Here is a 20363-nt window from a genome sequence, read left to right as displayed (position 1 = left end):
GTCTCCTCATCTTGGCTGACTGCCTGTATTTGTTTCTACTTGTTAGATAGAGTTGCTTCTCTCCTAGTCATCAATATAGGCCTGTAGAGCCTGAGATGCAGAACTGTACAGTTTATCCTTGTACTGAAAAGAGCTATCAGGGTTGGAGGAATTACTATCACTGAGGCTGCAGCTTGCTAACACAGAAGATACTGAAGATTCCCGAGAACAAACTGTGTTTTGTATTTGATTTTGCCATGCACTGTGGCTTTCTGTAGATATCCTGTGGGGCCCAGTGACTCAGTCTCCCTGGTCACGTGAGCTGGAGAGTGCTCCAGAGATGTCCTTTACGTGGTTTGTGTGTGCCTTCCTATTGTAGTTGAGCCTTGACTTCTGTGTCTATGTCAGTGGGTCAGTTGGACCTCCTGGTTGATGGGGTCTAAGGGCTGGCTGTGACTGTAGCAGGTGAGTTGTTGTTCTGGGGCTGGCTGCACAGAGCAGGAATTACTTTGGTGGGGCTCTAATGCCAGCCAAGTCTACTTTTCAGGTTTGTCATTTGGGAAGCTGGTTAGGTGGGGCTCTGGTGTCATCTGATGTTGGCCATCAAGTATGTCTGTTATGGAGCCTCTTAAATGGGGTTACAGTGCAGGTCAAGTTCCTCTGCTGCTTGTTCCCAGCTTGGGGCTGCCTAGTAGGAGCTGCAAAGTAATCACACGTGGTTGGTTTCTCCTTGTGCTGGGCTTAGAGGTTCTTGAGAGGGGCTATGTTATGCACCAAGGCTGGCAGCCAGCCTCTAGTGTCAGACTAGGAACCCTTTGGTGAGCACCACGGTGTGAGTTGAGGCCAGCTGCTGCCACTTGTGCCATGTGTGTGGCCACTTAGTTGAGGCCACATCCCAAGCCAAGACTGGATGTTTCTTATGCCAGGCTTGGGGGAACCTGATGGCAGTTACATTGCCAAGTTGAGTCTGGTCACTGATCATGCCAATCTTAAGGTCGCTTAGTGGGAGGTACCAGACACACCAAAGCCAGATACTTACTGTGTGTGTGCATTTTATGGACCTTTTTCGGCAAGTCTGAAGCATGAGCCGACACAGGCTGCTTGTGTGGAGGAGCCATTGGAAGAGATTCGGTCAGGCATGCTAGTAGGATGAGGCAGGGTCTCAGGAAATCACCAGGGTGAGGCAAATAGTGTTAGGTTAATAAGGATCTCAGATGTGACACCCACCTGGGCCTGGACTGCTGGGTGAGGGGAGCGCACAACAAAAATATAGTAGTACCTGCCAAACTTGCGTCCCTGGAGAGAGTTGTTTGACCTCTGCTCTTCCAGCGCTGGCCCTCAAGCCAGTCAATTTAGTTTCTCCTCATACATCACTCTGAGCTGCTGCCTCTGCACTGGAGCCCAGAGCAATGAGTATGTGCTTGAGCCCTTTAAGGCCTGTAGCATCTGGTCTCCAGTAGCCTCCCCATCTCTCAGATTCAATCCCTACTAGGTTTTACAGCCAGATGTTCTTGGACTCCTCCTCCTGGCACTGGAGCACTGGTTTAGGGAGCTTGGTGTGGGGCTGGGACCCCTTGCTCTTCCAGGACACCTCTGCTGCTGAGGTAGGCCTCCTTGTTCTCAGTTGCCACAACGTGGGTGTAGAGTGTGCGGGTTCCAGCCTCCATCCCTCCTACCAGTCTCTGCACAGCTTCTTTGTAGCCTTAGTTACAGGACCTCAACTAGATTTCGGGTGGTCCTCAGTGATGGCTGTTGCATAATTTAGTTATAAATTTGATGTGGCTGTAGGAGGAGTCAAGCACAGTGTTTACCAGAAGTCTTTCCCACTTCTTTTACAATGAGCAAACCTTTTCCTTCTAGTGTATCCTTAGTTTTTTATAATCTTTAAGTATTAAAATTTAAATTTAGCATTACATACTGTAAATCACTTTGCTTTTTAGACTAGATTAATCCCATCATGTTTATTCATTCATTTCTCAAACATTTATTGGCTGTGCTGCTTTCAATTTGTATGTTCTGATCCTAAATACGGATATAAACGTTTACTGTAATTAGTATTTGAGAGTTATTTTTAACTACTTTATTGCTTTTCCAGTTTTCCTTATCAGGAGACAGTTAATTATTGTATTCTCTGTAGTAATTGCGTTGTGTATCTTTTCCCATTAAAGCACAATGCTTCCAACTGCACAACTTACTGTAAAAGCCCAGTTTACTCAGTGCCTGACAAGTAGCAAACTTAGCATGACAGAATATGGTAGTGATTCAGAACTGAACTGTAAATATTTTTATTATTTACAGTAATATTTTTAGTGTACCTAGTGACTTTTTAAGTGAAGTAGTTTAATGGAACAATATCATACAACTGTAAGTTTTGTATTCTATTTATGACTCTGCAATGTATCTAGAATCTAATGTTTAGCCTTAAATAAATAGATGAGTAGAAATAACATAAGTATATATGACATTATTACCCCTAAGGAAATTTTACAAGTATATGTATCGTAAAAGATTATCGTTTATCTTTTAGATTGCAGAAGAACTGAAAGTAAATTTTATTGAATAAATCTAAACCCTTAGGAAATTACTAAATTTATGCAGAAATTACCATATTTGGTTCCTTTGGTTACTCTTCCTAATCAAAGATTAACTCTTGTTTCATGGAATTTGATTTATCTTCCTAAAGTGTTTCAGCAAAATTAATGAGGCTGAACCACTGACTCTTCAAATATTGAAAACTCAAAATCTAAGATTCATTTTAATTTTGAAATTAATGAAAGCAAGTTAAGTAGCCTTGCTTAAGTCAAAAAGTCTCCAGCAAATCTGGGGATAATTATTGTACTCAAATAGGAGCAAAAGTAATCAATGATTTCAATTCTTGCTTTGCATTATCTAGTGAAAATTGGTATAAATCAGCATGCATTACCTCCCTAAGTAATCAAACTCTTACATATTCTGAGTGAGAAATTCAAATGGAAGCTAAAACAATGAAATATAATTAGGTACAATTAGCTATTTAATATTTACAGTTTTAGCCTAATATTAGCAATTCAAATTTTATGGATTTTTCAGAGAAATTCATAGGTTTGATTTTTGAATGTATGAAAAATCAATCTGTTGGCATTTAATTTTTGTAGTTAAAAGTAAATATTTATGAAATCCAGGCTATTTGCCAGGCAGTGTTCTTGGTACTATGTTTGTGTTAGGAGATTAAATTCAAACAATCTGAATAAGATGAGGTCCCTAACCTCAAAAGACCTTGCCACGCCTCTGCAGAGCCTGGCAGGTATGAAAGTAAGCAACATGAGAAAGGAAACCTAGGAGGCTGAGATGGAAGTGGTGGCAAAATAAATGATCAGTGAACCAAATGCTGCAGAAGTCAAGTTCATCCACTCAGAAGAGGAATCAGTTCTGTGGATTTAAACACACATACTACTAATTTTAAACCAGTTAAGTTTATAATCCTAACAATTTGATATAGTAGCATTGACAAAATCTCTTTTTCTGACTTTATTTCCAGTTAATATCACTAGAAGTAGTATAATTTTAATTTGTCTATAATTTATGTTTTTCACTATTTTAGATGCCCCCTCTCGCACTGCCAAGGTAGTAAAAAAACAAAACAAAACATATTTTACTCTTATGTTTAAACCTTACTGATAGTACAACTTTTAACAATTGATTTTAGTGTTCAATGAGCCAATTACAACAAACAGTTTTTTAAAAGATTTTATTTATTTATTTATTGTTAGAGAGAGGAAAGGGGGAGAGAAAGGGAGGGAGAAAAACATCAGTGTGTGGTTGCCTCTCATGCACCCCCAACTGGGGACCTGGCGTGCAACCCCGGCATGTGTCCTCACTGGGAATTGAACCTGCCATCCTTTGGTGCTCAATCCACTGGCCACGCTAGCCAGGGAATAACAAATAATTTTTAACATAGGATACATAGTCTAGTGTTGTTTTAAAAAGCACTTTACATGTACAGAAGATTTCACATAAATTCATCTATCCTCACAAATCACAAATGTAAGGTCCATTTCACAGACTGCCTGCTACTATTTAGATTAACTCCGGTTACTACTTAGAGAGATTAACTGATTTCAAATACTCTTATAGGCAAAAATCACCTGCCCCTCCCCTCCTTTTTTTTGTTTTTTTTCTTTTTACTTTTACAACAGTTTCTATTCATTGTACAGGAAAGATTGGGACAGAAAATAAAAATTAAAAGCAGTTTTAGCAACAATTTTTAATTAAGATCTGAAAAATACAATATAAAATTGGTAGTCTTTATTATCTAGGAATAAATAGGGAAATCATATTTGAGCAAGTGATAAAAAGAAAATATTCTGGTAAATTAAACAGTTGTTAATATGTCATGAAATTAGTTTTCTAAATTATTTTCTAAAACTAGGATCATTATAGACAATTTCTAGTATTTTTTTCTTTAGTCAACCAGCAGAGGAAGTCATTCTAAATTGAAAATTATCTTTATTTTTAAGATCCTTTTTTTGATCCAGCAAGTGGCCAAGTTCCTTTGCCTCCAGCAAGGAGATTGCCAGGTGACAATGTCAAATCCAACAGAGCATCACAGGATTACGATCAGCTTCCTTCATCTTCAGGTGAGTGCTAGTGGCAGTGATAACACTACCTTCCGTTTATATAGTGCTTTGTTTGGGTACCTTTTTATTCATTATATAATTTAATGAGTGCTGCCAGCCTAAAAAGGTGATTTTTATCACCTTTGCAAGTTGCTTATAAAGCTTGTACTTTAAGAGGAATGCCTATAAAGTTATCTCATGGATAAGAAAAAATCAAGCCTTAATATTATCTTTAATCAGTAAAGTATGTTCTCTAATACAAAATCTATTCACTCTCTTTTATTTTGCCTTTCCAGATATGCGAAGAGAGATAAATGTGTATATACATTGTAATGCCGCATTCTCTTATTTCTCCAGTAAAGGAAGAAATCTCTTTAGAATTCATATCAGCACCAAATTATACTTTTCATAGCTTATTTAGGGCTACCATGCACTGCTCCACTACCAGCCATTAAGTAGAAGGATACACCATAAGGATATGCCATTTTAGTAAATACAAGCCATACTCATAAGCTATATTTTTGAGCAATATGAATATTTTTAGCTCATAATTGTAAACATTGGGAATTTTTCCTATTAGAATTTTATTCTTTTTCAAGATTTTTGTTCTACAACTCAAACCTCAGTTCACAGAAGATTTCTTATTAGTGATAGCCATATGTTTTCTAAGTTTTGAATCAAATTAAGTAATGGCTGATTTTGAGAATATCAATACAGTCATTCTTATATACTTTATAACATGCATGGGAGATGTAGAAGTGCTTCTGTAATTTTATAAGTTTTAACACTTGAATAAAACTCAGGAGATCATAGAAAACTTTATTAGCCTTCTCAAATTTTGGTCAGTGCTCTCTTACCAATTTACTTCTGGTCTTTCCAGGATCTCAGATATGTCCGTGGATAACCATTGAAACATTGTAGCTTGAGTCAAGAGTAGATTTCCAGATTGATGAAAAAATGTGAGTCAAAAAGAGAGGGAGACAGACAATATCTGATAGCCTCTAAGTAAAAGAAGGAAGCAAATCCCTTATGAAAATGATATTAAAATATAACTTCAAGGAGAGTACCATGACTGATTTAAAATAACATACTCAGTACCACCAACTCCGGATGAAAAGAAACATATACTCAAGTTATGGGAAGAGTTGGGACCAAAATGCTCTATTTTCATAGCTCCATTACAGTTGGTTCTACAATATGTGAGTGTTGTAGAGCCCAGGGGAACGCCCTCACATGTATGATTTCAGTTGGTGGGAATTCCAATTAGCGTTACTCTAGAAATTTTAAGGATAAACCTTGAGTCACAAACCTCTTGAAATATCCCCAAGTAGCATTTACCAGAAGACTGAACTGGTTTGTGCCTGAGTGATAATTGGTTCTGATTATTACTCCGAGAGCTTCAGCTAGCTCTAACATCAAATATTTCAACATACTCCCTGAACTCTCTTTATAAACAAGGTCAAACCACATAAAATAATGTACTTTTTCCAACAAGATATTTGCTCACACGGCTACAAAGCTGTCCACTTGTTAATTTTACTCCAGCAGAGCACCCATCAAAAATTTGAGACTGGGTGGTCTGTTCCTTTAAGACTCTAATACTCTTATTTTTCAGTAATGTGCTTTTACTGAGGCCCTTTAGAATGACCATTGAGGATTCTGATATAATCGCTACACCTTATAATTCAATTTCTCTTGTCTTTGTGGTGATCTACATGAGTGATTGTGACTTACTCATGTATAAGATTTCTATGCAAAGACTGTTTATAAATAATTCTAAAATATAATGTTATTTTAAGATATTTTCCTTATCCACTTATCTAAAAAGGATGTGTACATGTATCTGTATATTTGCATATACAAAGAATCTTCCAAATGTTTAAGACAATTTTCTAAAAATTTGGGGGGAGAGGATTAAAGTATGTCAGATGTAACAATTGATAGTTAATCAGAAAGAAGTGGATTTAACCAGCCTGTATAAGTGGCAAACTTGGTTTTCTTTTTGCACTCATAATCTTTTTTTTCCACATGGATATATTATTCACATGGTGTTCATGCCTATTATTAGCGATGTTTGAGTTTTTACACATTTTAGTTTGCTTTTCTCTTGTTATAATTAGCTATAGTTTGAATACCATTCTTTAAAAACCTAGGGAATCCAAAGTAAGTAGAACAACAAAGTCATAATGATGATGTATTTGTGCTGACAAAGTGCAGCATTAGCTCTTGAAATTTTTCATTTTGTTAGTATTTAGAAGGCAGTTCAAGGCAACACTTGAAAATAACGGAGTGATTTCAGCACATAACTTATATGAAGTGTATTTGTAAGTGCTAAAAGATTTTATTGCCAAATGCACAGACAAAATTAAGGAGGTTTTGTTATAAAAGCAATTAACTCCAATACTGCTTTTCCTTTACTAGCTTAAAGAAAAAGTAATGAGTGTGAATAAATTTTATATCCAGACCAAATATTCTATACTTATCTTCATTAAGATCTCCTTTGGAAAAGTTGGAATTGTGTAGTGATGTTTTAAGATAAATTATATATTTAAGATTTTTTTGTGTGTTGCAACAAGAAAATTGCAGTGTTATAGTTTACATAGTTGGATTACCTGTTTTTTTCCCTTACCACAGAAGCTGAAGTATTTTTTTCTTATAAATATAATAATGATGATCTTTAATAACCATTAAAAAATTATATAACAATAACCTTAACTATCATAATTATCTACTACAGTATATGTGAAGATTTTTTATCTGTTTGTAATTTAGTGAAAACTGCATATTAAAACATCTCCATGTAAAATTAGTATATCTTAGTGGCAGCAATTCAAGTTTATGGTGTAATTGAGATCCAGTATTAATTGATCCAATTTAGAATAACAGAGTCTTAATGATAATGTATGGGGCTGGCCAAAAATTTGTTTGTTTTTTTTCCATAGAATGGCTCTAGTAGTGCTTAGTTGTCTTTAACTTCATTCTAAACAGTTTTGTTAGACTGTGTTGTGACAGCTATCATATCGGTGTGCATGAAAAATTTTTTAAAAAACTACCAAAATTGGTGAATTTTTGTTATTATTAAAGATGGAAGAAAATATATATTTTCAGTGTATAATGCTTTATTATTTCAAGAAAAGTAAAAACAATTGAAATGCAAAAAAAAGATTTGTGCAGTGTATGGAGAGGGTGCTGTGACTGATCAAATGTGTCAGAAGTGGTTTGGGAAGTTTCTTGGTACTGTTGACATTTTGGCCAAATAATTCTCTGCTGTGGGGCTGTCTTACGCATTGGAAGACATTTAGCAGCACCGCTGGCCTCTACTCAATAGAGCCAAGAGCGGGGAATAGCCGGCATACTCAAAATGCCCACATCAATAATGTTATTGGTGAAAATGAAAAATATGTCTTATTTTATGGATTTTTTTGCCAACCCAATATTTGAGATTTCTTTTATGCTTTAAATCAGTTAAATTTATGTTATTTTTGTCATTTTACTCTCAGATATAGTTGAGAAAATCTTTAGTCTAAAAATCTTGATGTCCATCCCAAGTGTTATCACTTAATTGTTAAATAAGTTTAGAGTTATGTCTCAAATTGTACAAAATAATTATATTTAAAATTTGCTGATCACATACTATGGGCCAAATATTATGCTAAGTATTTTAAATATAAACGTAGATTATATATAGTTACAATATGTAACAATTTATATAGCTACTTATCATATTTTATTATATATTAATGTTAAGTAGTTTATCATATAATATAGCTTAAGACATAATTTTATTCCTCACAGCCAATCTGAAATAAGTACATTAATGTCAATGTATGGAAGAAAGTACAATACAACAAAGTTTAGTAATTTAACCAAGATCTTCACAGTTAGTAAGATCAGTGTGGTAGGGTTTGAATCAGTTTCATCTTTTATCAGTAACCTATGCACTCATTTTTTTTTTTTAGCAAAGTTAATGTAATTATTCCACCAGTAGCTTAGACGAAATTGATTTAAAAAATTGCACATGCAGGTAAACTTAGGGAGAACCTCAACAAGATGATAGAAACAGTAAAGCACCACTCAGAATGAAGAATGCAATAACTGAAATGAAGATTAGATGAAGTAGAAGATGAAATCAGCCATGTAGAAGAAAAGTTAGTGAAAAACACCCAGTCAGAACAGCGGAAAGAAAAAGAAAGAGCCCTGACTGGTGTGGCTCAGTGGGTTGGGCGTTGTGCTACACACTGAAACGTCCGCAATTCAATTCCTGGTCAGGACACATGCCTGGGTTGCAGACCAGGCCCCCAGTTAAGGGAGAGTAAGAGGTAACTGATTGATAGTTCTCTTGCACACCAACGTTTCTCTCCCTTTCTCCCTCCCTTCTCCTCGCTCTAAAAATAAATAAATAAATAAATTTTTAAGTAAGAATTTTAAAAAGTGAGGCATTTAAGGGACTTCTGGGACAAGCTTAAACCTACCAACAGTCATATCATAGGGGTGCCAGAATGAGAGAGACAGAGAACTGAAAATCTATTTGAAGACATAGTGACCAAAAATTTCCCTAACCTAGTTAAGGAAATTGATGTACAAATTCAAGATGTGCAGAGAACCCCAAAGAGGTCCACAGATACATCATCATTAAAATGCCAAGAGTTAAAGACAAAGAATCATAAAAGTAGCAAGAGGAAAGCAGCAAGATTAAAAGCTGATTTGTCAACAGAAACTCTGCAGGCCAGAAGAGAGTGGCATGAAATATTCAAAGTACGAAAGAGCAGAGGCCTACAACAAAGATTACTCTATCCAGCAAGGCTGTAATTTAGAATAGATGGGGAGATAAGTAGTTTCCCTGACAAGAAAATGCTGAAGGAATTTATCATCACTAATCTATTATTATAAGAAATGTTAAAGTGAGTTATTTAAGTAGAAAATTATATATAAAATATAGGAAAGAAAAAACTGTTCCTGACAAAGTCCCACCTTGTAATTTCTAACCTAGTAAAAACAGTAGATCAACCAAATATAAAGCTAGTACAAACGTAAATGACAAAAGTAGGAAAATTATGTGCAAATAAATTAAGGGATGCACACAAATACAAGCACAAAAAAAAGTAAAAATAGTGACAAAATATAAACATGTATGGATGAATAAACATGATAGTGATTTTAGAATGTCTTCACACTTAAGCAACCATCAACTGAAAATATATTTCTATAAACATAGCTTAGTATAAATGAAGCACATAGGAACCACAAACCAAAAATCTAAGAGATATGCAAGAAATAAAGATAAAGGAATTCAAGCACAACACTATAGAAATTAGTCATCAACATACAAGAGAGGAAAGCAAGAGAATGAGAAATGAACAGAGAAAACTACAAAAACAACAGAAAATAGTAAAATAGCAATAACTACATAACTATCAATAATTATTTTAAATGTAAATGGACTAAATGCTCCAGAAGACACAGAGTAGATGAATGGATATAACAAGACCTGTATGTATGCTGCCCACAAAGGACCTACTTCAGACTGAAACACACACACACTGAAAGGAAAGGGATGGAAAGAGATATTTTGTGCAATTGGAAAAAAATACTGGGATAGCAATACTTCTATTAGACAACATAACCTTTAAAACAAGGGCTGTAATAAGAGACAGAAAGGGCATTCCATAATGATAAAGGGAACAATTCAACAGGAAGGTATAACCCTTGTGAATATCTACACATATAGTGTAGTTGCAACTAATCAAGTAAATACAAGGAACATGATGATAGGAGAGAGCAACTCTAATACAGCAGTAGTAGGGGGCTTAAACATCCCATTAACATCAGTGGATAAATAATCCAGACAGAAAAGCTAGAAGGAAACAGTGGGCTTAAATGAGATATCATACCAGAGGGCTTAATGGATATTTTTAGGACACTTCATCCAAAAACATAAAAAGATACATTATTTTCAATGCACATAGAACATTGTCCAGGATAGACCTCATGTTAGGCCGTAAAACAAGTCTCAATGAATTGAAAAAGACTGAAATCCAGTGAAGCATCTTCTACTGCAAATGGTGCAAAACTATGAATCAAGTACAAGAAGAAAACTGAAAAACACACAAACATGTGGAGGATAAATAATATGCTACTAAACAATAACTGGGTTAACAAGGAGATTAAGGAAGAAATCAAATATCTGGAGATAAATAACAACACCATAGGGAGCACAGCCAAAGCATTTCTAAGGGGGAAATTTATAGCAATACAGGCATATCTCAAGAAACATGACAAATCTCAAACCATCTAACCTTACACCTAAAGGAGGTAGAAAAGGAAGAATAAAGCCCAAAATGAGTAGAAGGAAGGAAATAGTATCAGAGCATAAACAAACTAAATAGTCTTTTTAAAAACATACAAATATCCATAAAATCAAGAACTGGTTCTTTGAAAGCGTAAGCAAAATTGATAAACCTTTAACCAGGGTCACCAAGATAAAAAGAGAAGGCAAACAAGTGAAATTAAGAATGAAAGAAGTGACAACAGGCATCACAGAAATACAAAGGATTTTAAGAAGATATTACAAAGAATTATATTCAAAAAAATTGAAGAATCTGGAAGAAATGGATAAATTCCAGAAACAAAATCTTCCAGGGCTGAATTAGGCAAAAACAGAAAATCTGAGCAAACTGGTAACTACTAACAAAATCAAATCAGTAATCAAAAAATCTCACAGCAAACATTTGGACCAGATGGCTTCACTGATGAATTTTACCAAATTTTCAAAAAGATTTAGTACCAACTCTTCTCAAACTATTCCAAATAAGTGAAGAGGAGGGAAGGCTCCCAAACTCATTTTACTACCCCAGCATTAACCTGATAACAAAACCAGATAAAGACACTAAAATAAAATAAAATCATAGGCCAATATCCCTGATGAACATAGATGAAAAATTCTCAATAGAATATTAGTAAATCAAATTCAGCGATACATTAAAAAGATAACACAGCATGATCAGGTAGAATTTCTAATAGGCATACAAGGTTGGTTTTATATCCTCAATGACTTAGTATGATACACCACATGAACAAAATCATATGATGATATTAGCAGGTGTAGAAAAAAACTATCTGACAATATCCAATATCTTTTATAATAACTCTTAAGAAAAATGGGGATAGAAGTAACATACTTCAACATAATACAGGTCATATACAATGAAGGAACAGCTAACATCATACTCAACTGTGAAAAGCTGAAAGCTTTTTTGCTAAGACCACTAATAAGATTAGGATGCTCACTTTCTCCACTTTTATTCAACATAACATTGAAATTCCTTGATGCAGCAGTCAGACAAGTAAAAGAAAAAAAAGGCCTTTAAATCGGAAAAGAAGTAAAACAGTCATTATTTTCAGGTGAAATGATACTCTATATAGAGAACCCTAAAGATTCCACCAAAAAACTATTGGGACTAAAAATGATTCAGTAAAGAAGCAGGAAACAAAATGAATGTTCTAAAATGTATTTCATGTTTAGACTCTAATAATGAGTTGTCAGAGAAATTAAGAAAACAATTCCATTTATAATTTTATCATAAAGAACAAAATACCTAAGAATAAATTTATGCTTAATGAAACAAGTCAGGTGGCAACAGACAAATACCATATGATCTCACCTATAAGAGAAACCTAATGAACAAGAAACATATAAATGAGCAAAATTGAACCGGAAGCATGGAAACAAGGAAAAGACTGACAGTGATTACAGGGGGCAGAGTATAGAGGGGAAAGCAGCAGAAGAGTCTAGTCAAGGAACATGTATAAATGACCCTTGGAGAGGGTCAGGAGTGTGGGGATTGACTGTGGGAGCAGTGGGTGGACAGGACAGGGGAGAGCAATCGGGGGAAAATTGGGACAACTATAGTAGAAGAAAAATTTAAAAAATTAACAAAGTAAGTAAATTTGTAGTTGGAAAAGAAATTGAAACTGCTGAAGGGACTGAAGAAGATGCAAATGAATGGAAGCATGTACCTACTACACTCATGGATAGGAGGAATCAACATCATTAAAGTGTCCATTTAGACAAAGAAACCACAGATTCAATGCAATCCCTATCGAAATACCAGTGGCATTTTTCACAGAACTAGAATAACATTTAAATGGAACCACAAAGGACCCCTAAAGGTCAAGGCAATCTTGAGAAATAAGAACAAAGTTGGAGGAATCACGCTACCTAATATCAAACTATACTACAAGGCCATAATAATCAAACAGCATTGTACTGGCATAAAAACAAATATATCAATTCATGAAACAAAATAACTCAGAAATAAAGAAGGTGAGAATATATTCAATAGGGTAGAGTCTCTTCAATAAATGATGTTGGGCAAACTGGACCGATACATGCAAAAAAAATGAAATGATCACTTTTTCACACCATTATTTAAGAATAAACTCAAAATGGATTAAAAGTTAAATGGGAGACCTGAAATCATAAAAAGCCTAGAGGAAAACATAGGCAGTAAACTCTGTGACATTGCTTTTAGTAATATATATGTTTTGATATGTATTGTCTGGCAAGGGAAACAAAATAAACAAATGGGATTCCATCAAATTAAATTTCTTCATGGCAAAGGAATCCATCAACAAAACAAATAGACAACCTACTGAATGGGAAAAGATATTCACCAATGATACTTCTGGTAAGAAGTTAATATCCTAAGTACATAAGGAATCATACAAGTTAACTCCAAAAGAACAAACACTGATTAAAAAATGGGCAGAGGACCTGAATAGACATTTCTCCAAAGAGGACATACAGATGGTCAATAGACATATGAAATGCTCACCATCACAAATCACTGGGGAAATGTCCATTAAAACTGCAATGAGATATCACCTCATACCTGTCAGAATGGCTGTCATCAATAAATCAACAAAGGGGTGAGGGTGTGAAAAAAGGGAACCCTTGTGCACTGTTGGCATGATTGTAAATTGGTAGATTCTCTATGGAAAATCGTTAAGGAGATTCCCTAAAAATTTTAAATGGAACCAACATATGACCCAGTATTTCCACTTCTGGGTATTTATCTGAAGAAATCAAAAACACTATGTTCATTGCAGGATTATTTACAATAGTTAAGATATGGAAGGAACCTAAATGTCCATTGATGGAAGAATGGATAAAGATTGTGTGTGTTTGTGTGTGTGTGTGTGTGTGTGTGTGTTACGATGGAATATTACTCGACCATAAAAAAGAATGAAATCTTGCCTTTTGCAACAACATGGATGGACCCAAGGATATTATGCTAAGTGAAATAACTCATATGGAGAAAGACAAATGCCATATGGTATCATTTCATACATGGAACCTAAAAAACAAAGGAACAAATGAAACAGAAACAAACTCATAGATACAGAGAACAAATGTACAGTTTTCAGATGAGAGGTGGTTGGGAAGCTGGGTGATAAAAGCAAAGGTATTCAACACAGAGATGTAAGGTACAGCAGAAGAAATACACTGTGGTGTTGGGTGGGTACTATATTTATCAGGGTGATCACTTCATGAGTTATATCAATGTTGATCACTGTTTTACACCTGAAACTAAAACTATTGTATGTCAACTGTAATTGAAAAATAAAAAACTTAACTGTTACATGCATACAACAGTGATTGTTATAGTGAGGTTGGAGATGCCCAATGAGACGACCCAATAAAGATAGTAGCAAAGGAACAGCAGTGATGACAAAGAGATGGAAGAGGGTATTAGAATTGTAAAATCACATTAGGGATTGCAGTACCTGGGTTCTGATCGTTTTTCACCTGACCTTAGGAAGCCACTCACTGTGTTTTCTATGCTTTGTATATTTCCATAATCAATATTTTCCCAACTTCGATCCTTAAGCAGCTCAGACCTGTAAACAGCAGAGGAAATCTGAGGCTGTTTTTTTCTGCACTTATATGTACAATTTTCCTAACACCATTTAATGAATGAACAATCATTAACCCATTGTATGTGCTTGCTTCCTCTATCAAATATTAATTGACTATAAAGGGGTGAGTTTATTTCTGGACTCTCTATTCTGTTCCATTGATCTATGTGTCTGCTTTTAAGCCAGTACCATGCTGTTTTGATTACTGTGGCCCTGTAGCATATTTTGATATCAGGCAGCATGATTCCTCCAACTTTGTTCTTCCTTCTCAAAATTGCTATAGCTATGCGGGGTCTTTTGTGGTTCCATATAAATTTTTGAAATATTTGTTTTCTGTGAAATATGTCATTGGAATCTTAATATGAATTGTGTTGAATCTACAGATTGCTTTGAAGAGCATGGACACTTTTTATGCAAGAAAACTAACACATTAAATGGCTTCTGTCTAAAAAATACAGAAACTTAGTGTTGTAGTTATTGCTAAATAAAACTTAACATAATAGAAATGTACTCATTAATGATAACATTTACTTATTAGACACATCTTTGAAAACATGGACTAAAAAAAAAAAATACCAAAGTTTAGATAATGAAGGAAAATATAAGGGCCTCCTGTGGTAAAATAGTTGGTAGCCGCTGAGTTAGAAGTACCATACTCTCTTATAGATACAGATGTACAGCCGTGTCTCTCTAACCTTTTTTTTTAAATAATAGTCCACCGAAAGGCCTTTTAGACCTTTTTTTCCCCCTATTCAGTCCTGCCCTCCTCCACAACAGTGAGTTTATTACCACAGGTTTACTACATATTTCTATGCACTGTGGCTTTTTGGAAGCCACTAACCCTTATCGGATCTAAGATCAGTTTTTGCCCCTCAAGGATCAATTTTTGCCCTGTTGGAGTTGACAGTGTTCTCATTTAAACTGTATTATATACCGTAATCATTGACGGGATTATTCTAATCATGTTGTCTTCAGACTAATTCCCATGCCATCTAGGACTTTTTTCTATGTCTCTTTGCTCTTTAGTAGGTTCAGAAAATGAAAATTGAATCAAAATTTACCCCTAAATCAGTGCTTCTCAAATCTTGCTCCACACCAAATAGTTAACACAGGGACTAAAGCTGTAACTAATCGTGGACAATCACATGTAGGAAATTGCTTCAAAGTCTCTAGTCTCAAAAATATTGGCAAAATTTTGCATTTTATCCCTTGGTATATCTGTATTCGTTTCTATGTTAAAAAATATTAATAATCTCACATCCTTGAGTAAAATTGGTGCTCTAGGAAAAGGTACTATTTAAATCCACATACCCTTGCACTTATTTTGATAGTGTTGCCATTATTCATAGGAGATTAAAAATATCTTGAGCATTGACAACAGCACTAGAATAATAAACACATGCCCTTCCAATACCTGTTTTTAAGGGTGACATTTATACAGGTACAGAAATTCCCATAGAGCTGGTAAAAACCCATAGGCATGTACTCCAAAACTTCAATAGAGTAACTTGGGAACTATGAGATAGTTTTATCTTCTGCTTCATTGCTTCCTTCTATCACCCATATATCATACATTCCAAAGTGAATAAGGACCTGGTGTCTCTTACTGTTAGACATTGTGAAGAAAAATACAAACAGGGGCCTGTGAGGGCTATTTAGGAGTTTTGAGAAGAAATGTGTTGAAAGAGGGATTAGTTTTAAGAGATTTGCTCTAATGATCGGCATGGAAATGGTCTGCCTCTTTTTTTAAAAACAGCTTCCACTATTCAGGTTATAACAGATTTTGCTTGTTAAGATCTGGCATAAAAGCTTCCTGTAGAATTATGCATTCACAACAAATTCCATGTTTTTAGTCTGTCCACGCCTCTCTGACATTCTCTTAAAATACAGTAATTGCTCTTTTCAGTATAGCATTAGTCATTATAAGTGTGAATTCATTGTCCTTTCTTTTTAATGGTCTCCTCAGCACATATAATGAATATTACATTAATTAATTCACATACTACCTAACTGAAAAGGGATAAATAATAACTCCAAAAATGTAGATGCAAGAGTAGATTTGGAAAGGGAGAATTATACAAGTAAATTGCTTAAAGTCACTCAAAATCTTAGTGGCCAAATTGAGATGCATCTAACCAAAACAGTGAAACAAAATTAAGATATTCAAAATTGAATAAATATTTAATAAGTAGAAATTTATAAACAACAGGTGACAAAATGTTGCAACACATTCCATTTTACTTCCATATGTGGGCTCTAATACATGATACAGTTCAACCTCTGAGCACTTGTAAGATTCTGAAGAGATGTCAGCACTGTTCAGGGGAAGTAGATTTTTAGTTAGGGCCTGAGGACTAGGATTAAATGAGTTGGGATCTATGAGTTTTGGATTTAAAAGGGAATTCCATCTATTGAAAAAAATCTTTGCTTTAGGAAGGTTTTATTTTTATTAAAATGCCTTTAAAATCTGTCATGATTCTTTCCAGAGGTTGTTTGCATTATTTTCTCTATTTGATATTTCAAATACATTTTGTGTACCAAAAAAAATGCCAATGCCAGAATGAGAGAAATACCTTCACTACTCTAACTAGAAATTTGATTTAATCGTGGTGTGTGTGTGTGTTTTCCCTTGCTAATTTAGGTTCCCTAAATTATGTTTGCCACTTATTTTTCCAAGCAAATAGCTTTTTCTTAAATGAAATTAGTCATCTAAATTCCATTGCATTTGGCCAGTATTCATCACAGCAGCCTCACAGAGTGAATATGTTTCTTGGGGTTTTTAATAGGTGCCATCTTTTTTAGTGTCCTCTACCAAGATCAAAGATATTGTACATATGTTTATTAAATCTAAAAGTTCTAAATCTTAATTAAGACTTCATTCCCAGTTACCCTATTTCATGCGTCTCTGGCTGCCACAGTGCCCTTCCACCTGAGTAGTATATATACATAGCTGTTCTTTTCACAGATGCTTCACATTCATGCGTCCTCCATACTTTGGACAGAAATAAAATAACAATATTAGGAAAGAAAAATCTTAGAAAATTACCAGCAGAATACAAGGAATTTAGACTTGATTTTTGTAGGACTTTTCTCAGTTCATCAGAACAGACGAGATTTCAGTGTACAAATTCTGTGGTAACTGATTAAAGGAAGGCTTGCTAGAATTTCTAATAGTTTTTTTGGAAATGATTAGAAGCAGAGTATATAATTTATTGTTCATCTCTGCATGCCATTATGGAAAAACTTAATAGAAAAATAAATGGAACCTCAAAACTCAGTAAAAATGCAATTTAGTAGACCATAATAATTTGAGTGGTTTAGTTACAGCAAGAAACAATACAGACTTAGCAAGAAATATAAATTAATGTGTTCTTGTAGATGAGAATGATTTAATAAGCTTTATCTACTATAATATTGTTTTTCAAACTGGGCATTATAAGAAAATTAAAAATAAGACTATTATCCAATTTGGTGTGGAACAATATATTTTCATCCTGGATGCTTTTATTTTATGTATGCTACATAGATATTGCTAGAATTGTGAATAGGAGGATTATTTTACAAGTTATCTTCTCATAGAAAAATATATTTAGAAAAATATGAAATAAGGTATCAGATAACTATTATTCATATTTTATTATTATTGAAAATATCCATTTGTAATATCTCCTGAAGCCATGGGGGGAATTTGGCAAGGCAACAGAGACCAGGAGTGGCAGGATGGGGACAACAGTCAGGAGGTATTTGGTTTCTAGCCTCACCTTCCTCATTTACTTAACTGTGCCCTTGGATTTATCATTAGGCATCTGTGTATGCCTATGAAAAAAATTAAATAAATGTTCGTGTCTACATAGTGTTAAATCCATAATGTATTTCATGGCATAAATTTGACAGTTTTTATTTTAATCTTTTTAAAAATCTAGGTTTCTGAATTAAAGTACTAAATACAGATATAAGGAAATCCATGAAAAAGTACCTTCTCAAGTTACTAGCCCATTTTCTGGTGATACCTGTATTGGGTAGTGGCCTATAATTGATTTCCTTTTCTCTTGATAAAGTTATTTGACACTCATGAGCACCAATGTAATTTGATCTAAGTTGGAGAAACTGATCTGGAACCCAGTTGCCCTCTGCTAATGTTTCAGGTAGCTTAGCTTTTTCTCAAGCAAAACTTCCTGTATTGGAATCTATATAAAGTACTTGAGCAAAGTATTTTCACTCAACCTATTGACTAACAGTAGACTCGAGGCATCTACCTTTCTTATTTCCCTCCCTGGGATCAGTAAGGCATCACTTTATAGTATTATTAACTTGAAAAAATCAGACAGGCAGAGACCATGCAAAGCATGTGTCTCAGTAGTTCTGCTGGGACATGGGTGGGATGCAGGGCCTGGCGGGGCTGTTCTGTGAGGTGTGTTTATGGGCTTTTAACAGAGTCTCATGTAGAAACTTCCCAAGAAACGTCCTCCGCTACAGTGAATAAGGGCGAGCTGTACTGCCAAAGTGAAAGCCTATCTTTTTCAGACAGTTTTTATTTTTTTCTTCTGTATCTTTAACTTCATAAAGCTTGAAGAGTAATATGTGGAATTGGAAATAAATGTGTGTTCATTCCTCAGGCAGATTTTCAACACATTCTACCTGTTTTCTAATGTCCCCCTCAGTTCAGAATGGGGACACTAACCTACCCTCTAATAGTATATAAAAATGGGGAAAAAAATTTGTAGAGATAATGAAAAATAGGTTTTCATATAAGATAATGAGATCATACTAATGTTATTATGTTTTTACTTTTATCTCATCATTTAAATGATATTTCTCTTTAAAATCTACACAGATGGTTCACAAGCACCAGCCAGACCTCCTAAACCACGGCCCCGCAGGACTGCACCAGAAATTCACCACAGAAAACCCCATGGGCCTGAGGCAGCATTGGAAAATGTTGATGCAAAAATTGCAAAACTAATGGGAGAGGGTTATGCCTTTGAAGAGGTGAAGAGAGCCTTAGAAATAGCCCAGAATAATGTCGAAGTGGCCCGCAGCATCCTCCGAGAATTTGCCTTCCCCCCTCCAGTCTCCCCACGTCTGAATCTATAGCAGCCAGGACTGTCAACACCAAAACGTCAAGCAATCGGTGCATATTCCAGGAGTGTGGAAAGCAGAGAAGTGAGGTAGAATTTAAGAAGGAAGATGTCTCGTCCTCACGTGGCGTCAAGAGAGAGGCTTGAAAGCGCTGCTTCTCAGAAGACGGCTGTGTGCTCAGGACATCAACGGCTGCGGCTTCCTTGTGTTTGCTAGCCATACTTTTAAATCAGGGTTGAACTGACAAAAATAATTTAAAGACGTTTACTTCCCTTGAACTTCAAATCTGTGAAATGCTTTTCCTTGTTTACAAGTTGGCAAACTTGCAGTTTGTGTTTAGTTTTGTTTTGTTGATACTTGTACTGTGTTCTTGACGGACCCTTTGCAGAGTGGTCAGGTCTGCTGTAACATTTCCCACCGGCCCTCGCCGTCCCCCTCACACGACGGCTCAGCCACTCATTCGGATCTCTCTTCTCATACCCCCGCCCCACCACTTTCAACTCTCCCATTTGCAAGATGCTTTAAAGGTTCTGATTTTCAACGTATCAAACTAATGCAAAAAAAAAAAAGTGTGTGGCCTTCACTACTGAGTCTCTTTTTGGAAACCATCGTTGTTGAGAGATGGGGAAAATCTGAATGTATAAAGCATTTTTTTGTCAGTGACCTGCCTTTTATAAGGTTTTTTCATATAATATAGAGGAGCTTCCCTTTTTAATGTAAGTTTGGGGACCTTGAATCTTCCCTGTTCTCACCTTGGTCATCCCAGGGGTGTCACGACCATAAAAACATGAA

General features: G+C 35.2%; 1 protein-coding gene across 3 annotated transcripts in view; it reads left to right on the top strand.

The window, feature by feature from the left end:
* CBLB (Cbl proto-oncogene B) overlaps positions 1–20140 on the top strand; it is a 212094-nt gene extending 191954 nt beyond the window's left edge. For all 3 annotated transcript variants that reach the window (XM_090276312.1, XM_090276305.1, XM_090276295.1), the window contains 2 exons: positions 4476–4595; positions 19327–20140. In XM_090276312.1, the coding sequence (XP_090132438.1) occupies positions 4476–4595; positions 19327–19586 (380 nt within the window). In that variant the 3' untranslated portion in view covers positions 19587–20140. The remainder of the gene's footprint in view (positions 1–4475; positions 4596–19326) is intronic.
* Positions 20141–20363: the final 223 nt, after the last annotated feature.

The sequence above is a fragment of the Furipterus horrens genome, unplaced genomic scaffold (assembly GCF_987537825.1).
Source record: "Furipterus horrens unplaced genomic scaffold, mFurHor1.1.pri manual_scaffold_1, whole genome shotgun sequence".
Lineage (NCBI taxonomy): Eukaryota > Metazoa > Chordata > Mammalia > Chiroptera > Furipteridae > Furipterus > Furipterus horrens.
This window is presented reverse-complemented; position numbering and strand designations above follow the sequence as displayed.